General features: G+C 39.0%; 4 protein-coding genes across 4 annotated transcripts in view; 2 read left to right on the top strand and 2 right to left on the bottom strand.

The window, feature by feature from the left end:
- LOC137971217 (CD151 antigen-like) overlaps positions 1-2,033 on the bottom strand; it is a 14,192-nt gene extending 12,159 nt beyond the window's left edge. Inside the window, exon 1 of the mRNA XM_068817990.1 lies at positions 1,850-2,033. Coding sequence (XP_068674091.1) covers positions 1,850-1,906 — 57 coding nt within the window. The 5' untranslated portion in view covers positions 1,907-2,033. The remainder of the gene's footprint in view (positions 1-1,849) is intronic.
- A 2,976-nt stretch (positions 2,034-5,009) lies between these two features.
- LOC137971839 (craniofacial development protein 2-like) lies at positions 5,010-5,918 on the bottom strand. The gene has a single exon (XM_068818589.1). The coding sequence runs from the start codon at positions 5,916-5,918 to the stop codon at positions 5,010-5,012; it is 909 nt and encodes a 302-aa protein (XP_068674690.1).
- A 3-nt stretch (positions 5,919-5,921) lies between these two features.
- LOC137971838 (HORMA domain-containing protein 1-like) lies at positions 5,922-13,132 on the top strand. Its single transcript, XM_068818588.1, has 15 exons — positions 5,922-5,927; positions 8,024-8,101; positions 8,200-8,222; positions 8,646-8,689; positions 8,824-8,887; positions 9,837-9,873; positions 9,967-9,987; positions 10,272-10,298; positions 10,380-10,406; positions 10,582-10,616; positions 10,737-10,805; positions 10,887-10,927; positions 12,594-12,635; positions 12,748-12,782; positions 13,043-13,132. The coding sequence occupies exons 1-15, from the start codon at positions 5,922-5,924 to the stop codon at positions 13,130-13,132; spliced, it is 639 nt and encodes a 212-aa protein (XP_068674689.1).
- A 144-nt stretch (positions 13,133-13,276) lies between these two features.
- The window catches only part of LOC137970857 (uncharacterized), a 6,398-nt gene continuing 2,174 nt past the window's right edge, over positions 13,277-17,500 (top strand). The window contains exons 1-10 of the mRNA XM_068817480.1: positions 13,277-13,295; positions 13,864-14,044; positions 14,175-14,220; positions 14,325-14,360; positions 14,474-14,535; positions 15,015-15,131; positions 15,224-15,286; positions 16,517-16,598; positions 17,204-17,285; positions 17,454-17,500. The exon at positions 17,454-17,500 is cut by the window's right edge and continues 95 nt beyond it. Of these exons, the coding sequence (XP_068673581.1) occupies positions 13,904-14,044; positions 14,175-14,220; positions 14,325-14,360; positions 14,474-14,535; positions 15,015-15,131; positions 15,224-15,286; positions 16,517-16,598; positions 17,204-17,285; positions 17,454-17,500 (676 nt within the window). The 5' untranslated portion in view covers positions 13,277-13,295; positions 13,864-13,903. The remainder of the gene's footprint in view (positions 13,296-13,863; positions 14,045-14,174; positions 14,221-14,324; positions 14,361-14,473; positions 14,536-15,014; positions 15,132-15,223; positions 15,287-16,516; positions 16,599-17,203; positions 17,286-17,453) is intronic.

Raw genomic sequence — 17,500 nt, 5'->3', positions numbered from 1 at the left:
CTATCAAGGTCTATCAAGCACACTGGGAGCTGGTCACTTGTGAGTTCGCATTATATCCCGTAAAAAGCGAATGAATGAATAATATGGAAAATATGAAATATTCTTTAAAGAATAAAAAATTCCTTTAGTTCGCTGCTCGAACTATCACATTCGATCGCATTCTCGTCACCAGAGCCTCAGATCGACCCAAGAAGAGCTCTGGGGTCGAGATTGATTCAATCGTTCAAAGTGGCTCGCGCAAGCGCCGTGCAATCGCCCGCCTTCTGGTCATATTAATACACGAGGTTGAAGATCATCATCACATGTACAGTTGAGAAGCAATTAAACAGTTGCGAAGAAACTGAGATATAACTCAAATTCACAAGCTACCAGCTCTCAGTTGGCTTGATCGCTCAGTTTGTAGAACACTGCAACGCAATCTCGAGCCCCATTCAAAGCATGGATTATTTCCAGGCTTGTGTCGCAACTTCCTAAGTTTCTACTTATGAAACTCAGGTGGCGCGAGGGCTGCGTTTTTGTAATCAGGCAGGGGTACCTTACATAATTGCAATTTATATAGGGAATTTCTCCTTTTATTTTGGGAATCGCGGATGGATAAAAGTAACCCATTGGGCGAAAATAACAGTTAACCTTAGTGAGTGATCTTTGCCCCATCACAAGATGCGGTACAAGCGCCCTCCTTTCTAGCAACGATCTCTTTTACATTTCGGTCTTCTTTGGCGAAAAAAAGGTTTGAAGCAAGCTTGAGTAAGAGTTGGCTAATATCAGTGATAGAATGCATTGTGGACTCGTTTAAACATATGAGTGCACCGCAATTGAGTGAGGAGACGTAGGATGGAAATAAGTGGAGAAGATTTGAAGTCGTACAGTGCGTTGTAAAACCGAAAAAAAACTTCCCTCTGGAATCGGCTGCTTTCACGTTTTAAAGTTAAAAGTCTTTAAGCACGCACTAAATAATATTGATCATTTCCCTGAAGATCCATAGAATGACGTGAAGGCACTGAAATGGAACCATTAATTTAAGTCACATTTTCATTTTGTGATGATAGATGATGCATGCCCGGTTGACCCTGGCTCACGCTATTTACAAATGCAATAATTCCTTCGATAAATCTGACGTCATAAAAGAGGAACGTGATAATTAGAGTAATTTGTAAACAAAAAGACGTTCGATGAAATTTGGTATGACGATCAATCTACATTTAAATATATTGAATAAGAATTAAAGGACGTATTTTGTCGTCAAATTGATCTGAGAAAGGTGTCCGAGAAACGATTACAATATCAAATATCATAGTCGCTACTGTCAATTTTTATCGCTTTCAAATTAAACGAACATAACTTTTTAGTTTTGTTGCTCTTTTTCTTTCTAAGAAAAAAGCAATCTTTCGCGACGTATGAGTTAAAATGAAAATCTTTATTTTTGAGCTGTTATCAGTAAATATACGCAGCAACCCAGCTCGAAGAAGAAAACTGTCGACCTGAAAAATCAATAAAAGAACTAGGCTACTACAGTATTTAAAGGTTTTCGCAATTTCCAAGCTTGATGAATTCGCCAGAAAAAGGTCAATCGAATGAACTAATGTTCATAACATTTTCGGCATTTTTGGCTGAATAACTTAAAATGGCTCACTGAACTATTTCAATATATAGGTCACAGTAAATACGAAAAATAGAATTGAAAGATGTTATTAGCAAAGCTTTTCCGTCGTGTAGAATTGTAAAATATGAAAGACTGTAAATAGTTGAGTGAAAATTGAATTCGTTTCAGGGATATCAAATAAAACTTTGGACTGCATAGTACAAGAGAAACATTCTCATTGCTAACATAAATCAAGGAAGGACATACCCAGAAAATGAAATTGAAGGCAAAAAGTAACGTCTTTATGCACTTAATCCCACACATAGCTGTAACAGAATGGCTTTTCTCGCACAAAGGGATGCTGCAATGAAGAAAATAGAGCACCACACGAAGCCGCACGAACCGGAACGTTGTAATTTCCTCGAGACGAACCACTGAGAGATGAAAATATGAATATGCATGATTTTGGAAGGTGTGTAACGCATTCAACGACAGGTTGTTGTTGATATTTCGTTATGGTTCATTGAAAAGGAGCCAATTGGAATCAAGGAGCTTCTTGAACCGCTAGAGCGCTGTATTGTTATTATCAGCAGGTCGCTATCACAGAAACAATGAATTTACTTTATCTGCATGATGTTTTCTTGCAGTTTAGATTACATGAGCTGTTTCATCTGTCAGAACTTGACATTTACAGAGTAGGCCACGCAATAAAATTACCATGGAACAATGGCAAGCGGAAATGAATATCACTTTGGGCAAGGCAAAAATAGTTCTTGATAGCAAGCTAGATAAAGCAATTTTGCAAACAAGAAAACTCCTCTCTCTCGAGTATTACGGTATATATTCGCCGTATAATTTTAGAAACACATCAATCAGGTACTGATCTGTTTGTCAGTATTCGTACAAGGCCGTTTACACGACAGAAAAATTTGGGTCCGGACCCGTCAAAAAAGCCGTACGGACTCATAACTTTTGTAATGAAACACTGGAGTTTCTGCAGGGCCATAGGCGCCTATAAGGCCGTTTACACGACAAAAAAATTGGGTCCGGACCCGTCAAAAAAGCGGTACGGACCCATAACGTTTGCAAAGGAATGCTGGAGTTTCTACAGGGCCATAGGCGCCTATGGTCCTGTAGAAACTCCAGTGTTTCTTTACAAAAGTTATGGGTCCGTACCGCTTTTTCGATGGGTCCGGACGCAAATTTTTCTGTCGTGTAAACGGCCTTGTAGGAAAGAAAAGCGACAGGTGTTAAAATTGAAAACCCTTTGCGGAAGTGCAAAAGTTCGGAACAGAATATTACTTCCTTAGTTGAAAAGTGTCCGTGTTTTTGTTATATATTCCAACGGCAAAATAACCAGAGTTTACATCCTTCAAACGAACCAGGGACAGAAACTATCCTCACAGGCGTACAACCAGCCTTGCAGTATTATTTCGTTTTAAACCTACAAATTATAGCTAATTTTTTGCTGGTTAGATCTCCCAAGATTTGTTCAGCTGGCCCTTGCATAAAAATGGCTTCTGCAGGATGAGGGTGATGAGACAAAATCGTGCGCCTTAGGGAATCTCATTCGCGGGAAATTCAATCTAAAAATATATCGGTCTGTGAAAAGGCCGTGGCAGGAATACAAGGCTGTTGTTCGCTGCTAGTCATGTATTTTCTTTTTCAAGGCGAGTTCCAGATCAATGAAGCACCTCTTCTATCCTGGTGAGCGAAGGCCTTAACCTGGGTTTAATTTAACGCTATCGACTATCTGGAAATTTGTACCCTTTGCCGATTACTTCTCGAAGTGGAAACGCTAGTTGTGAAACGTTCAACCAAAAAAGAAAGAAAAAAACAAGAAGAGTTTCATGTCTTGAAGTGCTTTTTAAAGGGAACTCGAAAGGGTTTTCAACATTCCGTTTGGGCGTTTTCATAACTTAGATAAATTTTTCTCACACTCCGTGTAAAGGAAGAGAATATAATGGGGTTTTCGAAATTAAAAAAAATGTCACCGAATATTTTACAAGGTATTTTCCAAAAACTGAATTTTAGAGGGTCTGTTACTTCTTTTAGCATTGCTGTACCGTTTACATGGCAACAGTTGGGTACCTTACAGACACCCTTATAACATTACCTGGCAATAGTATTACGCAAACATAAAAACGTTTGCCTACTGAAAAAGGCTCGGGAGGCGAGGTGTCCTCATGGTTAGTGCGCTCGACTCCGGATCGAGTGATCCGGGTTCGGGGCTCTGGCAGGGTATATTGTGTTGTGTTCTTGGGCAAGACACTTTATTACTCTCACGGTACCTCTCTCCATCCAGATAGATGTATAGATGGGTACCGGCAGATCTAATGCTGGGGGTAACCCTGCGTTAGACTAGCATCCCATCCAGGGGGGAGTAGAAATACTCCTAGTTGCTTCATGATACATAAGCCGGGAAAAGCTCCGGCTATAATGGGCCACTAGGCTTGTAAATAGACCTTTTTACTGAAAGGTTCAACGGTGCCGTACTTTGTTTCCATTGAAAACCCATTCTCACGCTTGGCAGGAGCCCATTATTGGGAGCTTCCATTTGTATTTTGCGCTTGAGTCAACCCTTTCCCGAATCTTTCTATTTTTAGAACTACTATATTTTGACGTATGCGACTGAGAACATACTTAACGACGGTGCTTACTATTGTTATTGCGCATACGTTCTGCGCATCTCGAGATTCACGGGTTTCCTATCGGTGATGCTTACTAATACAGGGATATTTTTTTGCGCGGTTTAAAACTATCCGGAGAAAGTACAGTAGATCTTAGTAAGTACTCTTGGTATTCAAAAAGAAAATTGGGTGTAACCCTGCATTTTTGAGAGATAATTAAGCTTCAATTTTGACAAGGAACGCCATACATTGCGTTTTATTTTAAAGCTGTTTACAAGTATTATTCATGAATTATCTTTGATATGCGTGTCCGGCAACGCTTCACACAACGTAGCAATGAATTTTGAAGCTTTGCGCGGTGTGATATTCGTCCATCGCTTGCGATGATGGCCACTAACCCCGTGTGGTTTCTACCTATTGTGCGTGCGCAGCTTTCAGCTTTCATGGCAAGCCTGTGGTTTTGCATCTTTCGAAGCTTCTTTTGTATGGTACTACGGATGTTTGCAAAGGCTCTTTTCTTGCAGATTGATGATGGACCGCCCAAGAAGGCTTTGTAGATATGCTGCTTTTTCTCTAGGAGTGTCTTTATTTCCACATCATCCTCATCAAACCAGTCTTGGTGTTTGCTGCTTTTCGGGCCAAGGGTTTCATAAGATGTTTCGTAGAGGCATTCTGCAAATGTCTCCCAGTCCGTCTTTGGATCGTGTGAGGGAGAAAAGTCAGCATTCTTTGCTCCAAGCTTCTCAGCTAATAATGCTGCAGCTTCATGGGATTTGAACTTGGAAACATTCAACTTCTTATAGGCGCCTTGTGGGTTTGATAGACATGTTGAGTTTGGACACGATGAGTCTGTGATCTGTCCAACATTCTGCACCACACTTGGATTTGGTAACTCTAATGTCCTGTCTATCGCACTGTCTTGTGACGATGTAATCGATGAGATACCATTGCTTGGAGCGGGGGTGCATCCAAGTTGTTTTGTTACGCAGTGGCAAGGGATAGACTCTGTTGTTTTTGAGTAGTTTGCGTGTGCCACAGGTCTTGAGCAGTAATACGCTATTGGAGTTGCAACTGCCTATGCCATGATGGCCAATGATGTTCAGGCAGGTGGTATGATCGTGACCCACTCGGGCATTGAAGTCTCCAAGGACGAGGAGCTTGTTGGGTTTAGGAACACTGGATATGGTGGCATCTAGGTCTTCATAGAATTTATCTTTGATATCATTTGAGTTGGTCATGGTTGGAGCATAGACGCTTATAAGTGTAAGGGAACGGCCATATTTGAGCGGGACTTGTAAAGTAACGAGGCGTTCATTTATTCCCAGGCGTTTCTTGATGGCAATACCCACACCTGCCACGCGACGATCTTCTTCATTGCGACCACTGCAGAAGAATGAGCCACCAGTTGGTTCAGTGAGCTGGCCTTCTCCCGCTCGTCTTGTCTCAGAGAGTGCTGCCATGTCGATGTTATATCTGCTAAGTTCTCTGGCCACAAGTGCTGTTCTTCTCTCAGGCCTGTCTGTATTGGTATTTTCCATGAGTGTTCTTACGTTCCAGGAGCCAATTGTAAGTTGCATGTGTTTTGGTGCCTGTTCTCTTTCTCTGTCATCGATCGCAAAGTGGGATACCCGCCGATCGCGGCTAACCGGCCAGGCAGAGTTGAAGCAGGTAATGTTCAGGGCACCTTTTCTAGCCCCCTTCCTCATGCTATGGAGGTGAGCAGTGCACTCCTAAAAAGGGCTGCTCAATCGCTCAGGTGGCTGCCGAAATCCACTGCTGCTTTGTGTCAGCAAGATAGCGACAATATGGCTTGAGCCGCCCGTGTGCAGGTCCGCGGCTACAGCTCCCGGTGCATCCACACCTGCAGCTTCGTTGCTTGCCCATCGTCACAGGATTTTTGGGATTGTGACTTTGCGCAGTGTAACATCTGTCCTGCAAGTTGTGCAATTCCAGAGTCTTCGTTCTCCTTAGCAACTTGTGTCGCAACGCGGTTTGCGGCACCACCTAATGAAAGTGTTTATTTAACCTTCTAAAACGAGACGTCGAACAATCGCAAGTTGCAAGAAATTTTTCCCAGTGTAACACTTCTCAGGCAACTTGTTTCGCAACGTGAGAACTTTTATCGCAACAAAATTGCGAAAAAATTGCAGATTGAAAAAGGGCATTAAGGGGACTTTTCTATAGGAAGAGGCAAGGAAGCACACGTTGTCAGCCTTCCCGCCAAAAGCGCTCGTTCCCTCTCGTCACGCGGCTGCACAAAATTTTCCCGCCACTGGAGCAAAGTGCATAGTCGCAGAATTTTGTGCATTATTCGCTCGATTGACGGGGAGATTATTCGTGTTTTGCAATAACTTCGCGAGCCTTCCACTAATTCAAAAAGGAGGACGATTTCCCCGAGTGCTTTATACTCAAACGTTTGAGTAAGGTTCACGGCGGAGACTTGTGAGGCAGTACGGCTGGGAAAGTTCGAGGTAAAATGCTGAGCACCTTAATATGTTCCGGTGTGGCTTTTTTTTGGGTATTCTGGCACATAAATTAGACCAAAAAATTTTCAAGACTACCATAGAAAAGCGCACATGCCATGCATGCCCGTAATTTGCGCCAAAGTTTTCCGGAAGCCGCCAAAACACTGGCTTTCTTCTTTCGAGAGGCGACTGCAAAAAAAATCCCATTTCAGTCTTAAAGCAAGGCCGACACGATCTTTTCAAAGCTCATCGATTTGGGCTTTTCGCTGGTTGAAAAGGGCATATAACTTATATTTTGTTTTACATTTCCCTATTTTCACTGAAAAAACGAAAAATTTGTCTCCTGAAGCAGCAGAATTTGGCAAGTCGTGGATACTTTTGTAAATTCTTCAGCTCAGCTTGTCACCACGAAACCTTTGATGGTTTTTTTAGGTTAAACTCGATCACAACGTTGATGACATGCAAGGCTCGCTCGAGTTTCCAGTTTAGGAAAACACTTAAGTGTCTCCAATCAGGATGACTTAAGTGTTTTCCTAAACTGGAAACTCGAAACTGGAAACTCAGTCCATTATAGATAACTTGTCACAAAGTGTCTCAAATCAGGATGACTTTGTGACAAGTTATCTATAATGGACTGAGTGCCCGCTTCATTTGAAGTATTCTAAATTGTGTATAAAAGCAGAATTCATCAGCATATATAGTTCACCTAAAAAAAAATTACTGCATATGAGTATGGCCAACTGACATTATTTATTTAAATTACCGTTTGCATCAATTTTTTATTCCACAGCTAAGGAATGGCAACAGCTCAGGCGATACGGGAGCAGGAGAAAACAGTTAGTGTATGTGTATCCCACGTAGGAATGTTATCATTTTTACACAGAGAATGCATAAACCTACAGGAAAGCCGTTAACGCAATAAAATTTATTTACAGCCCACTTTGAAACGGTGTTTTTTTGTGTTAAAAGATTTTGACCAATCACAAGAGTTGAAAACAAAAGCCAAGAAACGTTTACAATTTTACATGTTCCCCACATACGATTTCTGTGGAATTCATTTAAACTGAGACCAGATGAAAGTTTTGTTAACTTTTGCTGTTTAAGCCAATCAGAAGTAGGTACAGACAATAGAAAAGTTATCACCTTTTTGTATACCAATTGAATTCCAACATGTTCGTTGCCGTTGTTGCTATCGTTCTTACCTGGACCGTTTCTTAAAAATGTTTCCTTGAAGTCTATTTTTGTAAAATCTGTTACCGGGAGAGACTGAAACCCACTGATTCCAAGATGGTGGACTGATTGGTAGCAAGGCAATGTAGATGGCGTGATCTCTCGTTTATTTGCAGTGGTCAAGTATTTTCCCCTCTCAACAAGTTACAGAGCAACAGTCAGCCTTGTTTGTGAAAAAGCTCCTGGCAGTTGCTGTAAGTAGTAAAACTTTTACCAACTTCAGGGCTCCATCCGCGGTAGCTACTACTTGATTTATTTTTCTGTAATTTGACTTCGACTCTATTGTTTTTAGGTCTCCAGTATTACTTATCTCAGGTGAGAGTACTTTTTTTTCGTTCCAGGAAGTAGTTGTAATCGTGGATTTTGGGAAACACGCCGGATGGTAAACATTGGCCATTGTCAAAGAAAGGGGCTGGACAATCTGCGAGCCAGCGATCTAGCGAGCCATGCGAATTTCGCATTTACGTCTGAGCACCCATTTCAAATAGCACTGATAAGCAGTTATTAAGTCTAAGCACCCATTTTAATTAAATTAAAAGTATTAGCTTTCAATAACTGTGTGACTCGCATGTTGACTCGCATGACTCACAGTCATGGCTCGCATGACTCACCGTCATGGCTCGCATGACTCGCGTGGCTCGCACATTGTCATCACTCTTAAAGAAACAACCCAGAACGCCCTATTGATACTTTACACACTATGAGACTATCATCTTTTAATTCTGACTTTACTTCTAGAACCATATTCCCAGAGCACGCTTTTGGAGATAGATGTTTAGAGGGTAAGGGGTGATATACAATTAGTTAGACCAAAAAAAGAAGATTATCTTGCTTTGTTTTCTCAAACCCCTCTACTATCTCCCGTGGTCCCCCTGTACTACCAGCCAATTTCACTATTTTTGCTTCTTTGATATAGATCTTAATTTAAAAATCCTGAAGGATGACAGTGCTTGCCCTGGAGCATGTCAAGTCATACAGTGGTGAGAATTTGTATCATCTCTCTTGTAGTGGAATGTCCATAGCGGCAACAAGCTTGTCAAACAGATTGTTTTAGTGTAAAATTAACAAACAGATTCCATCTTGCTGTACATTTGCTCAGTAATAAATCACAGATGGCATCAAAATGTGGTAAGAACAAAAAAGTTCCACCTGGGGCCAGTTGTTCAAAAGCCCATTAACGCTAATCTCAGGTTAAAAATTAACAAAGGAGTTTTATTCTCTACTCCCAAATAGTGTTCAAGGCTGATATTCGGTAAAACATTACATTAGAAGAAGTCAATCTTGAAAAACAAAAATAAGCAAAGGAAACTTTCACCAAAACGTTGAAAACACGAAACACAAGTTTACGCTAATCCTGGATTAAGTTAAATGGCTTTCGAACATCCAGGCCCTGGTGTGTCACTGATGTTCCTCAGGCCACATTTTGGTGCCTACTGTGATCTATTGCCAAACAGATGCATGGCAGCATGGAATCTATTTCTTTCATATTATAAAGAATTAAAAGTTTTTGATGATGATGTCAGCTATAAGATTATCTTCTAATAGATCATAGGTGAGAACCAATCAAAATCCTGCATTATTGAGCTTGTTATAATAGAGATTACATGGCCGCACAGAGATACGAAATTTCGTATCTCCAAGTGGCCATGTGACATTCTATTTATTACATAAACACCAATGAAATACTAAATCATTTTCGAAAAAGGCAACGAAAGGCGTGATTTTTGTATGTAATTATAGCAATAGTGACCTTTTCACATGTGAAGATAACATGTTACCTTCAGATGTGAAGATATCCTGTTTTTGCACGAAAGCTCACTTGGTATTTCATTGGTCTTAATTTAATAGATAGTAACATTTGCTGATTGTTATGGACTTACAGGTATTGCAGTGAGACCCATGCTTTTATTTGCTTTTTCCTTCACTCAGGATAAAAGGTTGCTTTGATGCTCTTGATAAGAAATATGTAAGTATGTTTTGATATTTGTATGTCTATCTCATTCTTTCGCTGTTTCATTTATCAATATTTTTTTCCTTTTCTCTCTTTTGTTTCTGACAGCTGCGAATGATAATCATTGGTGTAAGTATTCATTTATTCAACTAGAGAGTATATACTGAGTTTTATGCTTCAATTGATGTTCTGCTCAAATCATGCTTAGGCTTTTATTCAAACAGATAATGTGAAGTGAGAATTCATAAAATAATATGCCTACAAGTATCGTGGGAATGCATCCCTAATCATAGATGAAAAATACATAGATATGTACTGTACACAATAATAAGAAATTCAGTGGTAGAAAACAATAACTACGTAAATTCAAGACAAGCTTATGTATTTTGTTTCAATTTGAATATTTGAAACAGATTTATGGTGATGCTGAGGACCCAGACGTAAGTTGGATTAAAATTTTATTTTACTCCTTAGTAAACTTTCCTGCAGTTTTAGTTTCTTTTCTTCCTGTTTTATTGCAGACTGTTATAGAATCTTACACCTTTAAGGTAAGGGAAAGTATCATGACTTCAACAAAGAGTATTTACAGTATGTCAGTATGTCAGTATGTCTCTGATTCTAAATATGGTAACTGATATGTGTTGGTGACATGTGACATGAGCAAAGTACCTATAGACTTGAGGCAAATGGTATTATCTTTATGTTTTCCATTTTCTTTGGCAGTTTTCTTATGTGGACAAAGAAGTCAGTGTCTTCAGGTAAAAGTGCACAAGTTGGAAAGTATCAGTCCCTTTCCCAACACACATAATAATAATAACTATTATTATTATTATTATTATTATTATTAATTACATAGCATTCATTTTGTCTCATTCAAGGAATGGAAACAAGATTGCAAGTGCTCATACAGAAAGAGATACTAAAAAGGCAACCATACGTTTGCTGCGGTAGGGTTCTTTGCATCAGTTGACACCAACATTTTAACCATTCAGTTTTCATTAAAAAATTTTTTTTTTTTTTCAATTCAGGACAATAATTCTACTCAGTCAAACTTTGACATCACTACCAGGTAACTGTTTCTACATTAAAACCCAAGAAACTGGCACTTATTTCCCTTTGAGTAGTATGAAGTGTTTTCATAACGAAAAGTGACTTTAGAGTCTACCGATTAAATTCTATTTTGTTATAAGTATTTGCTACAAATTGGGAGAAGCTTGCATCTATGTTTTATAATACTGTAAAACAATATTCTCAAGTGACATTCCCAGGATCACTGATGCACATTATAGGGACAGGAAGAGGTTGCTTAAATCTTGTTTTGTCTAAAATATCATAAGCATATAAATCAGGAAACCATCTTCATTTTTTATCAAAGCCTTCAGCCGGGCAAGTAAGTCTTATGATATATATGCCCAGAAAAATTTTGGGTTGCCTGGGCAAAAATGCTGAAGTAGTAGTCGATAATATTACTTGTAACTTGAACATTCGTGTTTTATTTTACACTCTTGTCAGAAATAACGAATTTGGACTCTGGAGTATTATGTTATTTGCACTGTGGGAACATGATTTACAGTGGTCTATCTCTGCCACGGCAAAACGTACTTGATTGTTACTAAGCTTACAAAGTTACGATTCAAAGACCCAAAGTTTCGACACTTCTGTCTTGTGTCTTCCATTTAAATGCTACCAAGATTTTGTGTTTTTCCTGTTGGTAAGCCGCAGGTTCTGCTCCACTTGTTTCCCTTTTTGCTGGAGGAGGCAAAACACCTTGTAACTAATGCCACATTATGCACCCATCAATGTAAATCTCCAGTGGTGGGGACAATAGGCGGGCATTTGATACCTGAGACAGGACATTTGACTTTGACCAAAAGAAGTCTGGTATCAATTCAAACGCAGCTACCAAGTCTTTCCCTAAGTCACGGTTCGGGTGCATAAATATTTGTTTTTATTTGTTTTCATCGCCATAATCCAATACTTTTAACTGTCATCTAAGGAGATATTGTCTATTTTGACAAAGTTTTTATCCTTAAGTTCCCATCTGATTGAAATTGAATTCCACTGCTAGGTCAGAGAATTTTACAGGTCACTAATCCGACCAGTTTCGACATACTGAAGATATAAATCATGAACATGCCCAGTCATTTGTTTCATTAGATTCTTTACCCCAGGGTGGGGCTTTTTCTGACAATTTTCATTGACGTTAGTTTTCCACCCTGGGAAATTTGATAAAAAGTTTTTAAGAATTGTCAAATCCCTTGCCTGCACCCCCCCCCCCCCCCACCCACCCTACGGGATTTACATTGATAGGTGCATTATCTGCTGAGACCACAAGTTGCCCTTTGCTCTTTGCTAAACGACTTGCTAACAAACCATGCCAGCAGTGAGATACATGAACATTGAGCCTGTAGTCGTTTCATGGAAAATACCGCATGGTCAAAAATAGTGCCCAAACTTGAGATTTCAGTGCTGAGGAAAGCTGCATGTTTATTCCTTATAAGTTATTTCTGGAAGTTAGCATTGAATGAAAAGTGATCAGAATGAAAAGTGTATTCTATGTTAACATTTGATGGTATTTATTGAAACTTTACCTGTCCAATGGACGAGCTTTGGAGTTATTAGTCTCGTCTGCACAGGTTTTAAGTTGTCTGTGACGAACGGACGACTGCAAATGTGGATCCCTGTATAATAAACGTTTTATTTACCTTCTTTCACATTTAATGTTGTTGTCTTAGATGATGTTATGATGACAATGAAATTACTTTACTATGATGAGGGTAAGTATATGGCATTGTTGTTGCACCACCTGAAACCTCAACAACCTCACACAAGCAATTTTATCAACTGAAGATGATATGATCCTGTCTTCTTGCACTTTTAATTTTTCAGTTACACCATCAGACTATGAACCTCCAGGCTTCAAGGTTATGCCTTATTTACTTGCTCAATTTATGTAATAATTTTGTTTATTCCTATTTTGGTTATCTGCATAGTGTAAGATCTTGTGAAGCTTGTAACAAATAAAGTAACAGAGCTACAGCTGTAAACCTATAAACAGAGAACAACAGCTAAGAAAACAAGTACATTTGTAATTTTTTGGCATTGTGGTAAACCTTTAACATTATTCTTAATAATTTTGGTGATAAAAACATTACAGGTAATTGATGTCCTGTTTCTTTTACAGCAAACAGGAAATGATTTCTTTTTCTTTGTGGAGGAGCCCCTTAATATCAAAGTTGGAGATGTGTCAACGGTACGAATTAAAACTTGTTAAAAGTAAACTGTGCTGAGTTATCCAAGGCACACAACAGTCATAAGCAAAGTCAAGTTATTTCTTTCAATTAGCTTTTAGGATGTTAATCATCATTTCATGGTGTCTTTTTTTACTTTTTATGTTTCCAACTGATGAATGAAAAACATCACCAGCCATTTCACACGTGGGTACTTTCAATAAAAGTTATTGAATATTTGCCAGTAATAATTTTGAATAATTTTATTTGTTACCCATTCCAATATGACTTGCTTTTGTTCGTTTAAAATGCTTACCGGTACTATGTGACAGTTAAAATTGTTATATAGCTGAATTTTTCCCCCAACAGTACACACTCTCATTGGTTACTTCGAGGTCACATGACATCTAACAATAAAACTGTTTCCCGCCAAAAGTCTCTGATCGGGCAACAGCGCAAAATCTGTGACATCAGAGGGTAACAGTGCCCTGTTACCTGAGAATGTTGACCGACGACCGCCGTTGCTGTTGCCCGTTGCAGGTTTTCTTTTTGTGCTATATAACAAATCTCTGAATGAATGGTCCCTTGGGAAACAGTTAATTTTGTTTCCCTCGAATTTCAATGTTTCCCTGGGCTGCGCCTCGAGGAAACATTTAGATTCTTGGGAAACAAAATCAAATGTTTCCCTTGGGACCAGTCATTAAGTGTTTACTGTGTCAGCTTGTCAGTTGTAGTAGTATTTAGTGGTTAGTCATCTGCCCCTGTTTTTGTACAGAGTAAAGCTGCGAATAAAAACTGATTGCCAGCAGTTTGAGATGAAACAAGATAACAAGGAGGAGGAACGATGTAATAAGCCTGACAGCATTAACTTGGAACCTGTAACCAGTCCTGAGAACAATTCACAAGGTGCAGACCAGCACCGAGAGGAACAAGGACAACAAGCCACTACACAGTCTGTAAGTAAATTTTTGGGTGACTAGATAACCTTTCCTCTTATATGGTTACTTTCAATAATTATTGGAAACATGTTAAATTACAAACTTTGGAAATGTATTAATTCATCGAGTCTATATTTTTACTTTGCAGGAGAAAGGAAAGATGCTTGAGGAACACAAAGAGAACAGTGAAAAAGGTGTTTTTTTTTGTTTATTTGTTTGTTTGTTCATTTGTTCTTGCATCTAAGGCTGTCAGCATACCATTCCTCTAAGACTCAAGTTACTGTCTACCTTTCTTTAGAACTGGAAGATATGGAATGTGACCAGACCATAAACGGTAATAAATTTTCCAGAACTTGTTACTTTTAGCAGTTGAGACAAGTACTATTTTCTGTTCTAAACTATTAAGTGATGGCTAAATGGTGCTTTTCTTCTTTGCTATATTGACAGATCTAACTGAGCAAGAAGCAGAGGAGGAGCTAAAAGTAAAATGTCCTTGTGGAAATGATGAGGTATCTGTCACATGTAAAGGCACTACAGGAATTTCGACCAGTAGTTCCAATACCATACCTAACTTCTGCATTTCTGCGTTTTTCAACGGAAATTAAAAGTTATCGTAAACTCTGCCCCGTTTATTTGGGATAACACTCTAACGAACGAGACTCTATCAATAAAGTTGACCAAGCTTAACTATTTTATTCTTCTTACGTATTCACTCAGTTAAAACGGGTGTATAAAAAGGTGCCGGTACTCTGAAAACTCTAAGCAAAGTTCCAGTTGATATACTGCATTTTCTACATTGTGATTGGCTGAGCACTTAAGGTCAGTCAAGGTTGTGTAAAACCTATGCCTATTAATCTTGAAGCCAAGAAAGCATATGTCAATCAGAATTTCTTAACTGAAATGATACACTGTCTCTTGATGATGTAGTAGCTGTCACTAACACGAAGTCTCCGACAAAGTTATGACAAAAAGCCGTATTTAAATGTAGGATGATGGACTGATGATCCTTTGTGGAGTGTGTGACCACTGGCAGCATGCTATTTGTTTCCAAATTTTAAAGCACGATGAGGCACCACAGTTTCATGTATGCGTGGATTGTGCCAAGGTATGTACTTCAATGTGATTAACGCAAAATTGAGTTATTGTATTCAAGAGTACCAAGCCCAGCCTTATCAAGCCTAGTTTGTCGTTCCTTAGGGTGAGCACAGTGGTAAATGCACAGACTCCTCTCTGGTGAATCTTAACAGAATTGCTTTGCAGGTAGGAAAATTATACTTGTAAAATTTATTAATAATTCATAAGGGTGACAGCCAACAGAAATGCACTATTCAGGTCACATGTGTTGGTTTGAAAATCCCAATAAAGTTCAACTGTCCGAAAGCAGGGGGGTGGGGGGATTGAATGGATAGCAAGGGAAGGCATGGGATTAACTTTTATAAAGATCTCTAACTCGCCTAATTAGTATGCTTAACTTTACAGACGAGTCCTGTAAATTTGTGCAAAATTTATTAATCTATCTCGAGTTTGACATTTCAATCGCAACAATTTACTTGCCTCTTTGTTGAGAACGTTTAATGCATCCTCTCCTCCCGTCTCAAGAAAATGACAGTGACTTGCTCAACTAAACGTATAAATCTGTATAGCGTATTTGGCGACATGTGCTCTAGTGAAACGGTCAGATTTTGAACATCTTCGCATTTGAGACCGGCCACTCCAACAAGTTCTGACATTGTACATATAAGTTGCTTCCGTCGCTGCTGCCATTCCTCCAAGACTTTTCTTTCCCATTTAGTGTTGTATTGTGTTTCTCTCGGAGTGGCTTCCGACACAAAACTGGTCTCTTCTTTTTAACCCTTTGGAGAGCAAAACCGACCAGCCATGTTTCTACTACAGAAGCTCTATGAAAATGAATTGCCCAATTCAGTGCTGAGTATTTCCAAACTCTTATGAGACAGCTCCACGCCCACGTGATTAACATGACAAACACATTCTATTGTTTCATTTCACAAGTGAGCCCATAAAGGTCTCCCGCTCATATTTTATCTATTACTTAAAAACTTTCTGTGCCTACTTTGAGGCGAGAACTGTACTAGAACAAGAGGTAATAGGCTGACTTGTTGACGTGGCAAGAGAAACATTACCCTCAAAGGATGTTACAATTATGTGGTAGTATAAGATTCAGATTTTCCTAGATAAAGATAAAGACTATATGGAACTTGGAGCAAATTCCCTCTTGTCTAAAGATAAAACACGCTGCAGGGACATTGACAAGTGACAACTGCACCTCTGCTGTCTCTTAAAAGTATTTCTTTACTTGTAGTATTCGGCAAATCTTTTTCAGTCATCACACCGCGCCTAAGAAGCCTATATTATTTCTTTATTTATTTATATTTATTTACTTTTATTTCAGTATTTTGGTTAGGTTTGTTGGTAAATATGTCTTTTACGTGGCTTTTTCTAACATGTCAAACTTTTATATTCTTTGTTAAGGCTACCTGTATATGGCGAAGAACCATACTTGCGTGCAGCGATTTGAACAGGATCCTCCCCACCAATTTGGCTCGTTACCTGAGTAAGAAAGTGTTATTTCAAGTTAAGATGCTGTCATGGCAGTTATTATCGTTACTTGTACACTGTTGTAACGAAAGGAGAGCCTGAAAAATTCAGGCTTTCCGTTCAAGTCTGAAATTTTCAGGCGTCCTTTTTGTTACTGCTCAAGGTAACGTTAATAACTATGAATATCAGCATCTTAATTTGATTCATCTCTCCGCAGTTCAAATATATGTCAGATATATGGCTTTCATATATATTAACTTTCGTCAAGTGTAAGGGCCCGTGCGCGCTGGGCTGACAAAATTTGTTTGGCCCAACCAAAAATCTCAACAAAAGTTGTCTCCGCCAAATTTTCAATATGGTAATCGTGGCGGCGCACTTTTTCTTTAGATCATGCCGTGTAAATTGTAAAATATGTATAGTTTTCACACCTGACAAATTGGTAAGGCTTAACAAAATTTGGTGGGAAAAACAATCACCGTACACACTTGTATCACGGAAATGATGAAAAATTTTTTCGCAAAATAAACAAAACTTTGCCCAGTGCGTACGGGCTCTTATTTAGCGGACATTCAGTTTAACATTTATAACTAGCGCATCAATGACTGTTACCATCTACTCTAGACGTCGAAATGAGTATTGCACAAGGCCTGGTTAAGCGACTGGAGAAAGAGGGGTTTATAAGAAGTACTCTGAAAGGAAAGAGGTAACCATATTAGCCTTTGTTCACACTGAGTGTTTTGTCTTTGATTTTTACCTATGAGACCACTTTGGTGTTTCTTATATTTGTAAACAAGGAAACGTTGACCATGTAGAGAAAATTGTTCTTCAGAAAACAAGTTTTTAATGTCGTTTTTCACTGAATTTTTTTTAGACTTGGAAAAATCGTAAACAAGAAGAAACTCGTGTCGGAGGGCTTCC

This window comes from Montipora foliosa, chromosome 9, assembly GCF_036669935.1.
Source record: "Montipora foliosa isolate CH-2021 chromosome 9, ASM3666993v2, whole genome shotgun sequence".
NCBI classification, from domain to species: domain Eukaryota; kingdom Metazoa; phylum Cnidaria; class Anthozoa; order Scleractinia; family Acroporidae; genus Montipora; species Montipora foliosa.
This window is presented reverse-complemented; position numbering and strand designations above follow the sequence as displayed.